Below are 21,169 nucleotides of genomic sequence, written 5' to 3' on the forward strand. Positions count from 1 at the left end.
GTAACTCTCAATATACATTAGTGAGGAACAGTCAGAGTGACAGTTACTGTGGGCGTTAGTGTGGGAGGGTAGATGTGGGAATGCCAGTCGATTGCTCTACTGTATGTTCATATTAGCATAAAGTCATCTCTGAGCCCAGCACTGAGATCATTTAAGTGAGTGGGTGTGGTTTTCAATGGGTAAGGAGATGGGGATGTTTGGTGGCCAGGAATGGTAGTGGTGATTGAACTGAATTAGGGAATCGATTTCCAGTGTCCTTGGCTGCAGCACTTTGAGAGTGAAGCTACCCTCAAGGAAAGATGTGAAGTCTTTTCTAGTTTTGTGTTGCTGCAAACAGCAACCCAGGCATTTGCTCCCTCTTTCGACTGGACACTGACTTTCCCTCTCCAGTAAGGCCATGGACTGCAGGGTCAGCAGATCAACCAGAAAGGCACAGCTGTTGGCAAGGGTGACAACTACAGCTTACAGATCACTCCAAATTAGTCATTTTAGCTGGAGGGAGACCAGAGCCCTTGGGCCCCCTTACATTTTATTAACTGCCAACTGGAAATGCCAGAAGGATCGAGAGAAGTGCAAAGGAAGGGGGGGGGTGGATTCGGAGTACTTTGCATATTTTAATTACTTCAGTAAACAATACATACCACAGCAGAGACCTGTCATCCATAGCTGCTTCCCCGGGCTAAGGAAAGTTGGAATCTCATCACGAGAGGCAATATGAAGAAGAAGCACAGCCTTGGCAAACTTTTGGCTCCCTCATCTAACCTCACTGAGGGCTGCTGGGACAGCTCAGAGGAGGGTCAGGACAATGGGACTTTGCATACCCCAGAGCTTTCTTGAGAGAAAATGCACCTGTTCACCCAGCGGAAAATGGGATGCTTCTCTGAGTCATGAAACAAAACCCTTTCATCCTGGAGAGTGGATACGCACAGCTCGAGAGGGAAGAGCTCACTTGCAGGACCACATACACAAAGAAGGAGATACAGTTCTTCATCTTCACTGGAAGGAGGGGATTCAACTTAGAAAAAAGAAGCAGCAGAGTGACGTTCTCAGGGAAGCCTGGAGACGGCTGATAACAGCGGCGGCTGGAGGATTCTGTGAACTGCAGACTGATTAATCAACACAAGCTGCTACGTGACTATTTTATTCAGCACAAGTCCCTAGTTAGGCATCCCCTGAGAAATTCCAGGAGAGGGGTATTGATTGACCCAGCCACACTACCCTGACAGAGGCCAGAGACACCTCCAGCATACTAGAAGGGAGACAGCAGAGCTCCAGAGCTAGTGAAAGCAATGGAATCCAATGGAAAGGCACTGGGTTGGGAGCCAGGTCACCCGCAATTTTGTCCCAGTCCTGACAAGGTGCGACCCTAGGTCTCTGGAAGCCTAGAGTTCCTTCCAGTCTCAATGTTCACATCTGTAATAATGATGTATTAGACTGAGGGACTGTTAAAATGTCTTCTTTGCTCAGAGACTACAGGAATTTATCCAGAGCATAATTATTTATCTGAATCAGTATGTGAAGCACATTGAACAAAGGCCCTTTATAGTATTTGTAGCCTTGAGTCTGCTTTTCTAGAGAGATGTGTGTGCCTGAGTGTGTGTGCTTGAACACACTTGCACATGCATGTGTGTATATGTGATCAAGTCAATGAGAGTGAGAGCCCGACCTCAGGCGACCTCAGGAGACTACATACACTACATAGTCTCCTATGCCCTTATTTACAAGGTAGGTTAATAGGCTTCAGGAGGAACCAGGTTGATTAATCTCTAGGTATCACCTAGTTCAAAACATGAAGTCCCAGTGAAGCAGAGACTGCACAATTCCAAAATGTCCCTCTCTGCCTTGGGAGAAGTTTAAAGTTCTAGGACCCACTTACTTCAACTCAGCCTGCTGTTCTGCAGAGAAGCAAGGGCAGAATGCAGTCTCAGAACAGGATGGAGGCTCAGATCTCAGGCTCCATGTAGCATGTGACTTTTCAGGCCATTTCTTGAATCTGTCAGCTGTGGGTAACACCATCTTCCTTTGCAAACAAGCTCTGTTCTTGGCTTTCTCTTCATGGTCAGAAGATGTAAGATGGGATATGTGGATACTCTCAGGACCAACCCAGGAGAAAGTCTTAAATGCTAAGCCAGCAATAGCAAGTGGATAGTTTTTAGCTTCCCCTCTCACAAACACAGCCCTACTCTTTTACATACATTCTGTTTCCAAAAGCTTTTCCAGCCTACTGAAAGTTCAATCTTTCCTTGGGTTATCAAGTGGGTTCCCCCAAAATGACCCAGACTAAGCACTAGAGTAGGTAATCTCCAGGAGGAGAGCCTTCATCTTCATCTAAATTTATGGCCTCCACTATAACAGGGAAGAAAAAGATGGTCTCAGCATTTCAACTTTGAGGCCATAGAGAGAACCCATTTCTCATTGAGCAGAGCCACAGAACAGCAACTTTAGTAGGAGTCACTACCCAGTGCCATGATACATGGTAAGTGCATTAAGATGCATGGCTTCATCCACCCTCCTGAGACACTGGGCTCTAGAAATAAGTATCACCACCCACTTTGCATGGAGGAAAACAGACAAATAGGAAGGGGGAAAGGTCATAGGTAGTTTATTTTAAAACATATGGAAGTCACAAGATTTATGCTTAAAATATTCTGACTCTAAAAATCAGCATCCTTGAATGCACCAAGTTGAAGTTTTTTTGCACTTCCAAGTTGAAGGAAGACGGAGCAGTAAAGATGTTTTAAAGCACGCAAGCTTACGAGTTGGGATAGCAGATTTAGGAAAATGTGTTAGATAGCTTAGAATTTGTCTTCTATAAACACCCCTACTAAAGCTGAAGGGGGATTTTCATTCTGAAATATCCATATCAGCAGATGCAATGAAGCCAGATGAGGGCTCACATCATCCCAGACAGCACTCATAAAGATGACACCAGACGGCATCCCATGCTTCTCATTCTCATAGACAGACTGGAAAAGGCAAGCAGGCAAGGGCTTTGCCTCCTTAGTCATGACTTTTCTCTGCATGATGTCCAGCTTGGATGCAGAGGTTGTACTGATGATTTCTCAGCTGAATTCCTATACTAAGCCATCCCTGGGAAAGGCAAATCCTGCGTGCTGATCTTAGTCTCCAGGGATCTGTGCAACCACAACAATATCTATCATAAAAAATTTCAGAATATGTTTCCTTTGATTGTTTGGACATCTATCTCCCATCAATATCTCTTTCTGTAATATCAGTGTCAAAGACAAAACAAATGGTGGAATAAGAAGAAAGCTTACATGGGAATGAGAAGGAACGGGGACAAAGAAACCAGCATACAGTGAAGCAGGTGCTATTACATGGGTCCTGGTCTAGCACCAGAAATAAACCTACTTCTGAACTTACTATCAACATGTCACGTTGTCTTTTTTGCTTAAAGGATTCTGAGTTTGATATTTCTTTTACTTGGAGCTAAAAGAATCCCAGTAAAACACTGGAAAATTCAACTCTTAACTTTGTCTCTATTCCTAGGATTAAGTGCCTCAATTTTAGAAATGAACCCAAGAAGAGAAAATAAGGTAGAAGGTGGAAGGTCTTGCAGAAATGGGCTTCCCCAATGAAGGCCAAAGCAACAACTGTTTCCCTTCACCCACCTTCTGCCATACATGCCCTTAAACACCAGGGTTTTATCGTCCATAGGACATCATATGATAATTCATGCCCTGTGACCCTGAATGGCAGCTTCTTCAGCTGAGTACATGTAAAAGCATTTGGCTGGAGATCTTGTTGGACTTCTGTTTTCCATCAGGGTTAACCACAAGTGGCTGGAGAGAAGAAGTCAGCAATAAGCATCAGCGAAATTAACTCCTGATGGCAGGAGGCCGGCACCAGCCCAGAGACAGCGGAACTCAACACCCCTCCAAGTGTCTACCCACTGGTGGTGGTGTCACAATGCTTCTAGACATATGGATTTCTTGTGAGCCATTTGTCTGTGACAGCAATTATGGTTTCAAATGCACTTGACCACCTTTGAAAAAGAAGTTCTGATCAAAGAACAGAAGACAAAGACTAGGATAATCCCCTGTGAGCAACCTTGGATGCTTTATCCAGGAAACCTCCTGTCTGCCTGAGGGGCTCCCACAGATCCTTGGCTTGAATACCTGAGCGCTACCTCATCCCAAGAATCTCTTGATATCCTCTGCTAAGGACTTGCTTGGCCCTAGATACCTATTCATATCATTATAGTGCTAAAGGGAACCAAGAATTCAGAGATTAGTTGCTATTTAAAGGAGAGATCACCTATTCTGAATAGAACCCAGGGAACTAGTACTGGGAGTGCACAATGAATCCATCTGGTTTTATAAATTTCTGAGGTACCATGTGAATGAGAGGCACCTTTCACAGATTATTGTTTTCATTCCCCTAACCCATCTCCAAAGATCAGTCTTAAGTCTCTTGAGTCACAGGATGATTTTAGATAGCAGGGAAGTATAGAATACTACATTTGGTAATCTCACTATGGTGATGTTTGGCTCTATCAATACTACAGTGTGTTTTAAGTGAACCTTTGCTTAAAGACAAATTCAATGAAATCAGAGCTCTCCCACAGTCTCAGTGACAATTTAAATAGTGATAGCCCAAAGAGGAGTGAACAGTGCCTGCCTCATTCACCTGCTATAGGTCTTAGACATGCAATGAGAAGGGTATATGCATGTGTTGGTTTCAATGAGAAGATAACGTCCTTACTCTTTAGCATGCTGGTATAAAGAGTGTGCCTGCAGCAAGGTGGCTCAGCAGGTAAAGCCACCAGCCCTGAAGGCCAGAGTTCATTCACCAGGACCCACATGGTGAAATGAGAGAAGTAATGCCTGCAAGTTATCCTCTGGCCTTTATGTGAGCAGGCCCACACGCATTCCCATTCATGATAGACAGACAGACAGACAGACAGACAGACAGACAGACAGACAGATAAAATTATAAATAGGTAGACAGATGATAGACAGATAGGCACAGAGTGACAGAAATATACATACATACATACATACATACATACATACATACATACATACATACATTTGGGGCTCAGAGCAAGTTCACAGATGAAAATGTATTTTGACCAGCCCTTTTTTTTGCTTGTGTCTAAGGCTTATCCATTGTTTTTCTAGCAGTGACTAACCCTTACTTAGATTTAAGACATGCCCTATATAGGGCAGAATAGACCATAGATGACCAGCCCCAAAAAGAACTAGAACTAATCACTTCCAGTCCCATTGGGACTTCAAGGAGCCTCCACAGACACAAAATGGAGAAGTCAGTCAGTGCTGAAAGGGCTTAATGTTTTAGAAGAAAAGAGTTGTTTGGGGTTTTTCGTTTCATTTTATTTTGTCTTGTTTTGTTTTTATCGGAGAAGGAACTCAGAGCTGTAAGTCAGAGAGAAGTATCCTAGGAAGGAGAATGAATGAAGTTTTGCTCTTTAGCTTCTGAGTGAAGGACAAAACCCTGCAATAGCCCATAAGCTTTGAAGAACCAAGGTGTGATTGAGAAGCCATAGAGGAATAATGAGTTGGCCACAGTAAGTGGTGTTCAAAGGCCTGGCATACACTCTCTTGGCGTTGTCCTTGGAGTGGTAAAGAAAAGGAAGGGGAAGGCAAGGAATAACTTCCCTCTAGCTATAAGGAGCATCCTGCAAAACTCAAGGATACTTGCTTTGACTTACACTGAGACTCCCTACTCAGGACATCACACTGCAAGATGCTAAGCAGTTCAAAAAGTAATTGCCATTGGATGGGCAGAACACTTATCCTGGGATAAATAGGTTCTGAAAGTTCAGGTAACAAAGCCACTATAGGTAGAAATACTGGAGAAGAATGTTGATATCCTAAGATGCATCTTCTCTTTATTATATTAGGTCTGTTCATGTGTCTAAATAGTGACTTTTCTGGGGAGGTCATGGAACCTCAAGAGTCCATCTTATGTATAAGGCAAGATATTGATTTTTTTCCCTGGAATACATATGAGAGTAGATTGCAAACAGATTCAAAGATGCATAGCTAATATTGTTCAATGTAAGCATGGGCTTTGAGGTATGGTCCAGATAGCATCCCCAAACCCAAGGAGGGGTGTTTGTGTGCTCCATTCACATCACAAAGGCAGTCAGGAATTAGAGACAATCTTCAAACTCAACTTTTCACCCAACCCCATCCAAACACCTTTGGACAGTCTTAGGACTCGGCATGCATTCTCCATCCCCGTCAATTAAGTACAGCAAAGACCATGCACTGGCCCTCCTTCTGACGTGCATGAGAAGCAGGACCTCTTACACCAAGGTCACACTTTCATCTCTGCTTAACATGAACATCACATAAGAAGATTTGCTCACATGCTCCAGAAACAAATTTCCAAGGGCCATCCCCATTCCCGAGAATAACACAGTGTGAAGAAGCAGATGGATGTTGCTCTGCCTTCATGCACAACCAACAACAACATGGACACCACCTAACATGTCTAGTTCTTGACCCAGCCATGCACACTAGAACATACATCACAGGGTAGTCTAGGGAGTCCCACTGTACTTTCAATCCCTTAGTTTATGCTAACTGATACCCAAAGATGGTTACTGAGACTGATGATAAAGGTGGAGACTTCAGACATTGGTCCATCTGGGTTTCAGTTCTGGCCCCATTCTCCTTTATTTTTGCATTTAAATGTCAGTGTGTTCATCTCAAAATGGGGCTGCGATAACCTCTTTGTGAGAGCAGTGTAGGCTAAATGAGAAAGTTTACTCAGAAATCCCTAGCAAAGCACCCACCTAGAGTAGACGTTTGTCAAATGCAAGTTACCATTCCCACTTCCACCCTTGGTATTCCAGAAGGAAGAAAGAGAAGCCTTAAGATATCCTAAATGGCAACGTAAATCACAAATTAAGAGACTCCCTACAAAGTTGCTCCTAAAATGAATGCATCAGCCTTATGCATTTTTTGATGTCCTCCTTAGTAACGATTCTAGCACACAAAAGCTAGGCTAACTACCAGGCAAAGCCTACTTTGACAAGGCATGGCCACCAAATATTCTCTCCTTGCTATCTAAAGTTTATATTTATTTCTTCATTTGAATTCAGACATTTTTAGCTCTGACTTGCTTTTGAAAAAACTAGCCAAATTATAAAAGTCCTGCTTGGAGAACTTAGATAAAATATGCACCATCCTTTCTAAGCAGCTCAATTGCTTTGACATCCTACCTAAAGCTGAACATACATGCATGTGCTGACGTACACACATAAACTAGTATCACCACTACCAACATCACATACTTTTCTGTCTACTTTCTTTGTTAGTTTTCATTTGAGGACCTGCCACTCTAATTTGTAATATATCTTAAATTTTGTCTTTGCTTTCCCTAATTATCATCAGAGATTTTTTTTTCCTATTTTATTCACCATTGTCCTAATGTACTTGAGAAGCGTACAATGCATGCTATTCATTCCTGTTTAAGTATTACTAGCTTTCTCTATTCATGCTAGCAGTGACCAAATAATCAAGTACACATGATCAATTTATAATAAATAACTGTTCCAATGAATTAATATCTTTGATCAATTTAGCACTTTGGTAAAACTTGTCAACTCCTAAAACCAATGGTTGGACCCTACTGTAACTGAAAACAGGTGACATTTTGAAAGCAAGAGTAGAGGCTGAGCTCTTGCAACCCTTCTGGCTGCAGGTGTCACATAGCACAAGGCTGGAAATTAAACAAACTGAACCTAAGTAGTAGTGTCAGTGAGAAACCTATGAAACTGAGGCTCTAGGAGAAGCTGGAAGGCTATGCTTAATTTACCTCCCTAACCAAGTCAGGAGGGAACTGAATGAAATCTTCAAAGTGTTTCCCTGCACCTGCCTATGAGACTGCAGCATTGGCAGAGGATCACATATAAGAAAACCAAAGCTTCTCCATTCAAGGTCACACTCACTCAGTGTTTGAACACAACAGCTGGCCTGGAGAGGAAATTTCTTAGGGTGATAAACAAGGATTCTGCTAGATTTTTAAATGAGGGTCAATTTTGGGGTTCTGAGGATTGTTCTAGAAACAGAACAAAAAGAATGCCGATTAAAAAAAGTAGAAAGAGGTTAATGGATGTAGTCTGATAACCAAGACTGGACCAATGAGCTTTCTATTGGATCTGAAGTATGTCGATCTCCTCCCAATGTGGGGAGATAGAAATCTCCCCCAAATATACACAATGCCTTACTTACTCTGGCCCTTTACTAACTATCTTGAATGTCAACATCATTTTAGACCAGGATTCATCTCAGATCAAGTACACAATTTCTGCTCTCCAACCCATCAGCCTATCTGCTTATGGTATTCTCAGATCCCTCAAGGGAACTTCTTATGGAGAATCAGACAACCAAAGTATATGCAAAACTCAAGGCCACACTTCCTGAAATGCAAAAAAAGCAGCCAAACCACCATTCATGCAGAGCCTCCAGCCTTCACCAACACACAGGCCTGGACAGAATTGCTGACAGCCACCTAAATCAAGATATGCACCTACTTTTAGCAGATCATGGCCCCATACCCCCACCATGCTGCATCCCCATGAGACAACACAAGCACACCAAAAGCTTTGGCAGGGAACCTCCATGGAAGTTAACTGATGCCCCCATAAAGGGGAAAACAGTCAAAACAAAGTTGGCAGCAGCCTCCCGTACATGGAAGTTCCTCTCCAAAGCCTGCAAGCTGTCAGTGTGTGGACAACCCTGTCCATCCCCTGGCCCCAGAAATGAAATCCAGACTCACTGTGGAAGCTGCTGACGCTGCTAGCCTCTGCTGCTGCCACGACACGTTGAATGGGCCCTTCTGGCATGGCCCTTCCTGACAGTGAATGAAGAAGAGAGCAGGGAAGAAGAGGAAAGAGAAGAAAAGGGATAAGGGAAGAGGGAGGAGAAAAGAGGGATGGGGGAGAGAAGGGAAGCAGGCCTGTCTTTAATGAAATAGATGTCTCTCTTGGACATAGCCTCCAGTGTCCTATCCTACATGCCTAGGCAGACTCCTGACTGACTGCCTACACTCAGAAGACCAATCAAGAATGCTTCATGCACAACCTAAATGCCACACCACCATAGCCCTATTTGTACTCCATACCATTCAACTGTCTGAGGACCACCAAAGCTCAAGAGGCTTATGGGTCAATTCTCCTTTCCACAGGATCAGTGCCCCAGCCACTACCACTCTAGAAGGAAATACATTTTATCTGATATTCTTAACCCCTTAGGTCAAAGAAAAGGCATCTTTTTCCAAAGCTTCTGAAGGAGTAGTTATTCTTCTTGTATTAGCAGAAAATTTATGAATTCACTAGTATCCCCATGGTGTGAGAATCCTTCATTTTCTTTCTTTTCCTGTTTTTCCTGTTTGGAAAGTAGGTCAGTAAGTTCAGATAGCTGAACACCATGTATATTGGTGTCATCTGCATGGACACTGGCACCCTCTGCTTCCTCCCACTGTCAACAGAATCTGAATTTGAATTTTTCATCATCCCCTGGAAAGTCCCATTTCCCTTGATACCCTTCTCTAAAAGGTAGAGGACAAAACTAAGCTAGGCTATTTCTAAGGAATGATTCACAATCATATACCATTGACCTTTCTTAAGCACCTCTGGGGTCAAGAACTCTGTAGAAAGAACAAAAGACACACACAGCCTACATCTCTATAGAGCCAGAGGCAAAGGAACCACATAAGGATGAAGTTGGTCATTGGAGCCTGTTTATGAAGCAGCAAGTCCATGTGTACAAATCCATAGGGTAAGGCTGAGAAATCCATCCTATGGAGATGATAAAATGAACTTGGTGGGTTTTGATGACATTGTGAGATAGACAGCAAGAAATAACCAGGAGGATGAAGAAAAGAACAGACAGATGAGCAGTTTGACAGAGAAGGGATTATGGGCTGAATTGTGTCCCCCATACAAATTTAATATGTTGGAATGCTAACTCCCACTTCCCTAGATTGTGTCCATAGCATATATAAGAGATTTATAGGTCATTATCTTGGGCATTAATCTATGACTGATGTCTTTAAAGAGTAGCAATCTGAGCATAGATACTTATAGAGAGAAGATCTTATGAAGACATAGGAAGGTGACCATCTACAAGGCAGGGGGGGGCAGACCTGAGAAAGAGTCAAAGCTGCCTATGCCTTGATTTGCAACTCTAGCCTCCGATCTATGAGAAAATAAATTCCGTTGTCAAAGCTCTGTGAGTCATATTTTGTTCATGCAGTCTTCTCCAGCAACTACAGAGAACATTGTGCATCTGTGGAGAGGGGTGTACTGTCATGTGAACCTGGACTCATCCTGGCTTGACTGGATAGAATTACAGGGCTTCTGCAGCAGAGTCAGGAAGGAGACCTCAGAGCACAGACTGATAGCTTGGAGAAATGAGGATTCACTCAAGAATCTTAAATGAGCGGAGGTGAGAGGGTGAATAAGGGTGAGAATCAGAATGATGAGATGAGGGTTCCTGCAAAGAACAAGTGACCTTGAGATGCCATGAAGCTAGACATAGCCAGAAAGTGGCAAAGATATGTTCAAATAAGATTCCCCTTAAAGGACTTCCCATGCAAGCTTCCATGCATACTAACAGGCTACTCCACAGCACTGTCTGAGGAGGTGATACTGTGGCCGTGATACTACTCCACTGTCTAAAGAGGTGGTACTGCTTATTTCCAAAAAGCAAAGCTTTAATCTCCAATGAACCCTCTAGAGGAAGCTTATAGATATCTTAATTACAGAAAAAAAGGGACAAAGGCTTAAAAGCAAAACAGGATTCTAACCATGAAAAGCTGTTGGCTCTCAACTAATGACTTCAGAACTTTGAATAGAAAGAATCACAAAAACCCACGAGAGGCAAAGGACTGCCAAAGTGGGGGAAACATTGAAAAGTAAGACATCACCCAGGCATTAAATGGGAATATGATGCTAAGATGGTGGGAGGAAGGAAGGAAGGGGCCAGAAATGGGGCTGTTATTAACAATGACATTTATTAGACAGTAAATAAATGATTACCCTTGAGGAAATACATTCAAATATGGGCATTATGAGATAAGTATTGACCATCCAAAGTCATAATCAGTGAGGTGGTAAGATCAGAAACCCCTCAAATGAAAAATAAAGGACAAAAACTATTTCAGTACTGGTGAAGACAAATGAATGTTGGTAGGGATAGAAAGGTTAAGCAATCTTTTTTTCTTTAATGTAAAGGGGTTGGTAAATTCTTAGAGTAGAAAGAAGGACAACAGTTTGGAGCAGAATAAGGATAGCTCCAGAGAGGGCTGAGGTAGAGAAGGGTCAGAGGAGGCATGACTTGGGGAAGAATGTAGAGCTATGAATTTAAAATAGAGCTGTGAATTTGAAGATATGGGTAGGATGGATTTACTCTAGTATGTCTCAGCATCACAGAAACACACACTGGACAGTTCTTTGCTCATGCACAGTGGATCCCTAACATTACAGTGCTTCATTTCAGGAATCTCTATTGTAGAAATGTTCTTAGTATCTTAGACTTAGAATAAGGCAAAACTCTGCAGTCACCAACTGCAACCTCATATCCAATGTATGAGTGCCTTTGTGGTACCTTGAAAATGCATGTATATGGATTTTCTAGAAAATCTGTGGGGAGAAAGCATCTACTGCCCTACAACCCAGAATTTTCTATTTTCACATAAGGCCTACATAACTAATCTTCACCAACCTCACGTCTTAAATAGTTCTAGAGTTTGCTAGTCCTACCTACAATGTTGGCTTTGAAAAATGAGACAGTAGTCGGGTATCGGATTCCCCTTCTTTGAGGAGAGTAGGAGGGGTAATGGAGGGAAGGATTCATAAGGGTGGGACTGGGAGGAGAGAATGGAGTGGGGCTGCAATCAGGATGTAAAGTGAATTAAAAAATAAATTATTGAAAAAAAATGAAGCAGAAACCACTCATCACACCAAAATAAGAAAGGACCAGCCTGTTTACTAACGTCTAGCCTTGTGTTCATTTAGCATCTCCAGCACTAACGCTGTAAATCATCATCAAGATCATTCACTAATAAGTATGTCTATCTTCTGCTGTATTTCACTTAATGAACAGTTATAAAATGCCACACACACACACACACACACACACACACACACATATACATAAACATGATATGATATATGTATATATATCAAATGTTGGGTACAAGTGATATAAATTTTATGGAATAAGGCATTGCTATTGAAGTCATCTCAAGCTATAATGACCAAATATTTGTACTCTTAAGTATGTATTTTCATAATAAACATATGCTAAAATAATTCCTCCTTACAACACGCTTATAAAAATTAAGACAGCATCCCCTGAATGTGATCAATACCTGCTTTACTTCTAGCATCTTTAACTTTTCATTGAGTTTTGTTTGACCTGTATTACTATCTTGGGACCCCACTTGGATCAATTCCCTTGCTGTTGCTTATTCAATAAGTACAGTGGAATCCCTAAGTCCCCTAAGTTAAAGTCTCCTTGTTTGCCACTGTAACCATCTCTGAGTCATACCAAATGTTCATCTCCTTTATTTGAAATAGCTTTGCCACAAAACTCTATTAGAATAAACACTGCATAGTATTGGATTAATATATAACTATACTTCTACCTTGGAATTCTAACCTATTTCAAGGGAACCATACTATATTGCTATGGTCTTTTAAAAATTATATTAATAGTTAATCTCTTCAAAACAAACCTTTATATGAAACAAAACAACCAACCTGAGGGTTACCAACTAATCTCTGAGCCTCAGTTTACATGTTTGTGATATATGAAGTGGGATACTCCTAACAGCCAGTGAACATAACATACTAAAATGGAAATCAGAGATGAACCTCAGATCTCCAATAAAGGACAATATTTTCTGCTCCTAATAATTAAATCCATGCACTTGACAATTCACCTCCCCTCTCTCCCTCCCACCCTTTGCCCTTTCTCTCTTCCAGTGTCCTTGTCAACTCATCTGTCAAGAAGGTTTGACAAGATAACTTTTAACTTAATTCCAAGTCAGGATTCCATAAATTTGCCACTGCAGATCATTTGCTCAAATCTCAGCAAGGATTTATCAAAGATTTTTTTATAAAAATGGTTATGTAGAAAGTGGTTCATGTATGTAGGGAAACAGTTCAATCCAATGACAACACACAAAGATTATTGACAAATTGATCTTCTGGGGAGGAACATTCTAGCACAGAACCCAAGTCTTTGACCTCTCAATTTTGCAAAACAACAAGAAAAAACTAATTGCCTAAAATAGTGCTTGGCACCTGGGTACAGGTTGGCATAGAATTGGTGGCACTGAGCTGGTAGAGAGGCATGTGACTGGACTACTAAAACTTGGAAGGATGGGATGTGACAGGACATTAAATCTATCCAGAACCAAATTACTTTTGCTGTATGAATATACTAATCTACAAACAACTGCTTAACTAAAGATAATTTAGGACACTAAGGTATTAGTTTCATTGCTCAGGGAAATCACCACCAGTCCACAGAGCTGTTACCTGAGATATGCTTGCCACACTTGGAGCTTGCCACATATTCTGTGGCCTTGAGGGAATTAAATTTGCAAGCAACCAAGAAGCTCCTATTCTTCAAGTATGAAGGCTGTTCATTGTCACAGAAAAGACTAGAGGGTAGAGTAATAAACTAACTCCCACTTATTTGACTAATAAAACCTAGTTTGTCTCTCACCTCAATATAACCTTATTTCTCATGTAGACTGTCTTACTAAATGTGAATGCTTTGGTCATATGGCCTTTGAAAGTTTGATATATATATATGTATATATGAATTGTTCCTATAACTAAATCTAGTCTCATGTACATTTTAATCATTGTAATATATTCATTCAGTCTTCTCCATTCAACAGCAAATGCTTGAACCACTAGTGGGAAATATGAATGCAACTGATTTTTCATTAAGACATCAGTGCATCTCCCAGATACACATTCCCAGAGACCCCATGTACTGACCATTGGCACCTACCTGTCAAGCAGAGACCATGAAGTTTAATTTAATAATATTTAAAGCAGTAGGAACATTATTACTTATCCTTCAAGACATCTCATGTGGTATTATGTAATCAATAAAAGTAAGCATTTTATGAAGCACTTGTGTGAACATCTCTGCTATGAATGGTATAAGTAAGTTCCTTTGTCTTAAAAGGAATATTCTTAGAGAGATATAGCAGAATGACTCAAGAACATGAATATATATATGTATATATATGTATGTATATATAAACACGTATATGCATACATAAATACATATGGAACTGTTTCCAAAAAGCTCAAGGTTTCATTTCTAAATAGTTCTTAGTTGAAGCCAACAATTATTCCACAATGAGGAAGCCCATTCATTACTGACTGATATGCTTCCACTTTCTCCTTGACCTTCCAGAAGACAAACTTGAACATATATATGAATATATATGTGTAGCTGACAATTGGTCCACTAGAAAGAAATGAGTAGCTAAGTACAAAGAATTATCCAACCTGATTGTACAGCCTGAAGCAAGTCAATCAGTGGAGAAGATGTAGACAAGATGTCATGGTGGTTGTCAGAGTGAAAGAGATAGAGAACTGCTCATCCCGGCTCAACACATTCACTGATCCTGTGCCACTGTTTATCAGGGTATCAGCACTGCCTTTAGGTAGGATCTTCAGTGGGACCAAAGGAATAAAAGCAATTATACCAAACCAACACAGTACAAAGGACTTTCATATCTCTGACCTCAGGTTGCCCATGAAAAGACACAGATAAGATCATTACAAATAGAAAGAGAAAAGAAGGTAAAACCTCAGCCAGCTTCACTTCTTCCCCTAAGACACCAGAACACACACATTTGAAATACTCAAGAAAGAGACTGATAGTAAACAAAGTCTGGAAAATGGAGCTCTGTTTCTGAAAACTCAAGGTTCCATTTGCAAATAGTACTTGGTTGAAGCCAGCAATTTCAAAATGAGGAAGGCCCTCACTGACTGATATGCGTCCCCTTTCTCCTTGGCTTTGCAGTAGACTAACTTGACCAGGAAGGACCTGGCGTGGTGCGTGACTTTGTTTTCTATCTCTCAGCGTTCTCTTCAGTAGACTCTTCTCTCCTTTAATTTCAGGATCCAGCACCAAAGGCTTATCATAGGAAATACTTTGGCATGTAACTTATTTAAAATTTCTTATATATAATTTCTCCCTTATTCACTTACATGGAATGATAATAACCATCTATTGAGTGCCTAATAGGTACCAGGCAATTTGCATACATTATCTTATTTAATCCACACAAAAGAAGAAATTGTTCTCCCTCATTCTCCTTTTTTTTTTCTTTCTTTTTTGGATAAGGGATCTGAGGCTTAGAGAATTTAAGTACATTTCCTGAGGTTGAAAAGCTCAAAGCAGAAGCTGGAAGATTCAAATGAATACAGCCTAACTTAGGATTTAGTGGGCACTCACCTCACCTTTCCTACCTCCAGCTTTGTCCTATGTGGTAGGCTAACTCTGGGGATATAGGAGAGTGGGGGCAAGGAGGGGGAGACAAAGTTGCTGCATTGACCAGATCCTCTGTTTTCCATGAGCTCCTCCTCCTCCTCCTCCTCCTCCTCCTCCTCCTCCTCCTCCTCCTCCTCCTCCCCCTGTTTTGTCAGACAATTCACATATTCTTGAGCTATGTGGATTATGAGAGAAACACAATTCCCTACCAGGAGGAAGTCAAGGGAATATGTTGTTCTCTTTACATGCAAATATCTTAATTACAGCTCATAGGGAAGATATTTGTATGGAAATTTATGTGTTTTTGTATGTTATATATTCCACTTGTCTCAGTAAACAAAAGGCTTTTTGCACTTCAGAAGGAAAATAGTGTCTGTCTTGTTGCATCTATCACCACACTCCACAGGCATGGGGAGAGAAACCAGGGACTCTTCACCACACTCCATGGCCTCCTGCAGCCTGCTTCCCCTCATCAGAATTGGCTTCAATAAAACATCCCTCCTGTTCTTGGGATTTTCTCCTGGAGCATCTTTCCTGTCTTGTCCCCATGGAGACAGGCAAGCAATAATAATGTCCATCCCACTCATGTACCACCTTCCTTGATGGAAGAGAACAGTCAGGTTTCAGCCTTTCAGAGAGATGAGACTGCATCAAGATTGATCACGGGAAAACTGCTCTCAGAATATCATTTTTAGCAGAGCAAAGCAGGGGCACAGATTTCACTCCACTGGTTCTCTTGTCAGTCAAGATAAACAAAATATAATTAGTTGCCTATGTATAAAGTACACAGTCATTTTTATCACTCCAATCTTCTTAGTTTTTCTGAGGAGATATAATATTATTTTATGGTGTATGTCAGTTTTCTCCCAGGGGACAGAGGATAGATAGGCTTACTTGAAACATGTAGGATTCTGGGTAGAGATGATGACAAATGTCAGTCACACTTCTAAAGAGTGCCAAGAATTACAAAGACAGAGTGCTCACTGGTTATCACATCAGTTTGCCACAGCTGGAATGGATAAGTGAGGAAACCTGAGGAAGGAATCCCATCAGCCCTGGAACAAAGCCAACAGTCCATCTGCCTGGCTTGATGCTGATGCCAGCCTGCCTGGGGCCATCAGGACGACAGAGGTGACATTTAAGGATCCCACAGGAGGTGTGTTTCTTTAGAGTTGAAGGAGCTGGCACTTCTCATTTATTTCTAAACTTCTTAGGATATCGAGGGGACTGGGTGGCCTAAAATACACAATTTTAAAAATGTATCCTAACCCAAAACTACAGTTACTTGTTTCTAAGGTCCAACATGGCAGTGACTTTGAGTCTTCAGCTGTGGCCTTCAAAGTCCCAGTGATATTCTGGTGGTATCTTCAATCGTCTTCTGCTCCTTGTGGCACAGAGTCTCATGGTCCCCTGTCTGGACCAGTTATGTTCTAACTCAATATGACTACCCAGGATTCATCAACTACTCATATCAAGGAAGATGGATTCTAATGTCCCATGTGTCTGTCTATCTGTCTACATATCTGTGTTCTGAGTTCTACTTGGAGGGAAAGTTTTACTGATATGAAAAAATATTGAAAAATAAAGCACCATTCCACTCTATGAGCTGACAGTTGAGGTTACTAAAAATAACTGATGTCTCCAACATGACTTAATGACTGAACTGAGTCCTAGACCTTTATTTGTGCTCCAGGAAGACTGATGAAGGAAAGCCTTCAGTAAGTTCCCAAAGTCTCAGCCAAGTATCCGTCCAGTGCAGAAAATGTTGCTGTTTGTATTTGTAAAGACCACACTTGTGAGACTGAGATGAGAAAGTCAAGGTGATGGGGAGAAATCCAGGAGACTGGTACTTTAAAAAAAGATCAGCTTTGAGCATAGGCAAGAAAGAGATTGGTTTCACATCAGTAGTCAATACAGTAGGCTTCTAGCCATCGCAGTAGTCAATGGGTATAAAGTGTCCATAATCAAAGATTGAAGGATTCTCCCTAGGACAGTATTCTTTAGGTCACTGAGAGCAAATGTCTTAAACAAGTTCTCGACAATGTTAGAGTCCACTTGTGTGCAGTTCAGCTTCCTGGTCGTCTTTCCTCATTATACTGCACATATACAGTATAAAGACGTAAAGCACCAAAGCCTTTCCTATGTCCACTTTTGCCTTTCATAGAATGCTTGGGCTGCAATAGCTACCCCTGCTATTCCATTAGATAGAAATGAAGTACAGAATTTTCTAGGAAAGAAGACAGTGTCAGGGTGTATAGATGCAAGAAAGATTTAGATAACCCCAATTTCTGAAAAAATAATATAAAGGAATTGCCTCCTGGAGCCAATCCTTCACTCTGTTAGCCTATCTTAGATGTCCCAAAGAACAAATTAAACCTCTGTCACAAACCTAGATCTAAGTAATTATGTAAAAATATCTGTTTCAAAAATCAGTTTTCTAATGGCAATAAGAAGAGGGAAAGGGGATGGGAAAGTGAACATGTTTGACCTGAGGTCAAAGCAATAGTAGAGGATAAAGGAACTGGCATTCTCTTATCCTTTTAGCTGTGCCTCCCACCTATTGGACCAAAATGCAGCTTCCTCCACTCTTACCATCATATGAAGAATTTATCCCCACAGAAGACACAATATGAAAAAGAAATATAGAACTACAGACCAAGCTTGACATTTTACAATAGATGTGATGCCTTGATAGACACAGAGCAGTCACTGACACCAGAGTTCTAAAAGCATTTCCATCCTTCACTAGATGTCTACATTTCTACAATGTCTGTTATTTGGTAGATAATGAGTGTTCATATCCACTAGTTTTAATCGAGGAAGTGAGGTTGCAATTCCTACTATAATTAGCTACTGATTCCCTCCTTTGTGTTCCTTTCTCTTGGCAGCTTTGCACAGATTAATAGGCATTAGCATTTAAGTTGTGTCTCTAAATTCATTCAAAGTGACTATAATACAGCATCTGTCTGCAGAGAAGTCCACTCTGTGCCATGTCTTCTAATGAGCACTATACAACCTATACCAGAGCTGAAGAAATGAACAGATAATGGGACAGTCCAGGCACTGTGGAGTCTAAAGAGAATTCCCCTGCCTCCTTTAGCCTAGTCTATTCCAAACCTTGCCAGAGAAAATTAACTAAGGTTTTACCCACGTGTGAGTTCTGGATTGTTCAGAACTGAATAGTTTCAAAGGAATTCTTTCTGAAACCTGGAATCACAATATATTCTCAACATAGGGGTTAGGGTTTCTTAGTGACTATGCACCTTGTTGTTGCCTGAGAGTTGGCCTATTTTATGGATCCTGAGCCCCAGTGCAGGTACATCAGCAGTACCACTACTGTTAAAGGGGAATCAGTTGCATTAATGTGGTGTCCTGGGCTCCTGGAATTGTAAGAATGATGGTAGAAAACTGAAAAAGAAAATCCAAACACTCTGAAGTTGAATAAACACTGTTTGCCATTGCTAATTCTTATTTTGACAAAGGTGCCATGGCTCTGCAGTAAGGAAAACTAGATGAAGGGCTAATGACAACTCTACCATCTTTGTAACTTTCCTAAAGGAATCTAGACTTACCCCTAATAAACTGGATAGAACGGGATACAACTCCTCACTGTTTTGCTCTGTATAAATAGCAAGAGAGTGGATTCAAAGCAATCAAAGAACATGGATGCTCAGCCACAGGGTCTGGTCACTAGAAAGATTCGTGAAGGGTTAAACATTTGACAGTCAGTGTCTTTTTCCTTCCTTGCTTTCCTGGGTCTACCAATGCCTAAGACCACAGTGCCAAAACACTTCCAATGAAGTCAGTATCCCTCAAGGACCTGTCTGCACAGCTGCCAATACTTTTTCTACTGATTAGCAATCAGTTGGCCATACTTCTGCTTGACATACCAGGTGAGAAAGAGTGACTCCCTCACTCTATGGTAGTTTTCCAACCAAAGTGGCATGGATTGAGTAATTGTCCAAACCCAGAAGCTCCCAACCTTATTTCTACCTCTAGAAGACCAACTTTCGTGATTAGTCAAGACTAGTCCTTAGGATGAGGAACAGCTCTCATCAGAATGTAAGCTAGAAAACACAATTTCTGCCTCTGATGGATAAGGTCTTCAGTTTTCCCAGGTTTCTGGGTGGAGCTGAGATGCTTAATCTGAGAATCCATATGAGAAAGCCCATTGTGGCTGCAGAGTAAGATCGCCATCAACAACAGCTTGTTATTCAAGCACACAGTAGAACTCATCCACACTCCTCTTCAGAACACACAGTCTGTGCAGTAGAGAAGGAAGGGTGGCTGTTGCTAGATGGGCCTCCCAAAATACAAACATTGAGCAAGGAACAAGACGGCAACCTGTGATTATGAACATCATTTGACTTTAATCGGCATCAATAGATTTTAAAGGTAACAGCAAATGCCAAGTCATTTTATAGACGGCTGGCTTTCCTCAGCACCCTGTGAACCACTTGACTCTCATCAAATGACCTCTTTCCAGTTTACAATAAGAAACACGTAATCAAGACACAGAGAGCTTTTACCTCAGGTGATGCAGAACCAGCCACCATTCTTACTGCTTATAAAACTGGAAAGAACATTTTGGTCAAGCAGACCTTATTCTAACCCCAGGTCCCAATTACAATAATGGCATGGCTTCCCTCCCTAGCCCTTAAGTTGGAGTAGCCCTGGACTCCTGTTTTTGTTCTAGAAACTCACTAGGGTAGTCTGTGTGTGCCATAAACTCCTCTAGGATTCTCCAGAAAGCTCTGAACACAGAAAGGATAAAAATCAAAAGAAACAGCCAATAAGACTCACTCTCATAATTTCAGGATGTTGTAGAATCCCTCAAACCCATGTGTGAGGCCTCAACCTGTGAGTCTCCCTGAATTTTGGGAAAGACCTCCCCTACACTAGGCAGATTTGGTAGTGTAGGTGTGGTGATCAGTTAAGCATGCTCTGGTGTCTTCTTTAATTGCCATGGGTTTATAAGCCAAGCTTCTGTAGCCAGTCTTTCTTCACTGTTTCTCTCCTACATGTGTTATCTTTTCTTTTAAAGATTGCTGTTATTTTAATTTTATATAGTACTTTTCCTGCGTGTGTGTCTGGTGTGTATCTGTGCATTGCTTGTGTGCATTGTGTGTGTAGAAGCAAGGGGAAGCCATCAGATCCTGGAAACTGGAGTTACAGAACACAGGAGGAGTCATGTGGGTGCTGGAAATTGAACCTGCATCATCTGGCAGAGATGCAGTGCTTTTTAACTGCTGAGCCATATCTCCAGCCCTACATGTCCTCTTAAAAACTGAGAGTCCTATTGAGTCATACATTCTTCCTTTTCCCTCCTGTTCCATAGGATGTGGTTCATTGTGAGTTTACCCTTTTGTTCTCCAGGGTAGTGAACTGAAGCTCCTCTGTGGCAGTGGACCAAGTCCACCATGGCTTAAAAGTTCCACAGAGCACCATAAGATTGCATTCAAAATAAAGGAGCAATGGAAGAAAGAATATCTTGTTTTCGCTTTCCTTGTATGAATGTGCTGTTGTAATCGAATGTTAGAAGAGATACTGGCTTTTCTTCCCTTTTGACATGGTCAGTTGCCCACCAGAATCTTCTTTTCCATGTGAGACACTGTTATACTCCATTTGTCAGCTTCCCT

General features: G+C 41.3%; 1 protein-coding gene across 10 annotated transcripts in view; it reads right to left on the bottom strand.

Moving 5' to 3' along the window:
- Ntrk3 (neurotrophic tyrosine kinase, receptor, type 3) overlaps positions 1–21,169 on the bottom strand; it is a 401,049-nt gene that overhangs the window by 40,726 nt on the left and 339,154 nt on the right. For 8 of the 10 annotated variants that reach the window (XR_001785487.2, XR_001785486.2, XR_001785488.2 and 5 more), the window contains one exon: positions 8,776–8,850. The exons of the other annotated variants lie outside the window; for them this stretch is intronic. Coding sequence is in view for 2 of the 8 variants with exons in the window: in XM_011250816.3 (XP_011249118.1) it covers positions 8,776–8,850 (75 nt within the window). In the remaining 6 variants the exon portion in view is untranslated. The remainder of the gene's footprint in view (positions 1–8,775; positions 8,851–21,169) is intronic. 10 annotated transcript variants of the gene reach the window in all.

The sequence above is a fragment of the Mus musculus genome, chromosome 7, assembly GCF_000001635.26.
Source record: "Mus musculus strain C57BL/6J chromosome 7, GRCm38.p6 C57BL/6J".
Lineage (NCBI taxonomy): Eukaryota > Metazoa > Chordata > Mammalia > Rodentia > Muridae > Mus > Mus musculus.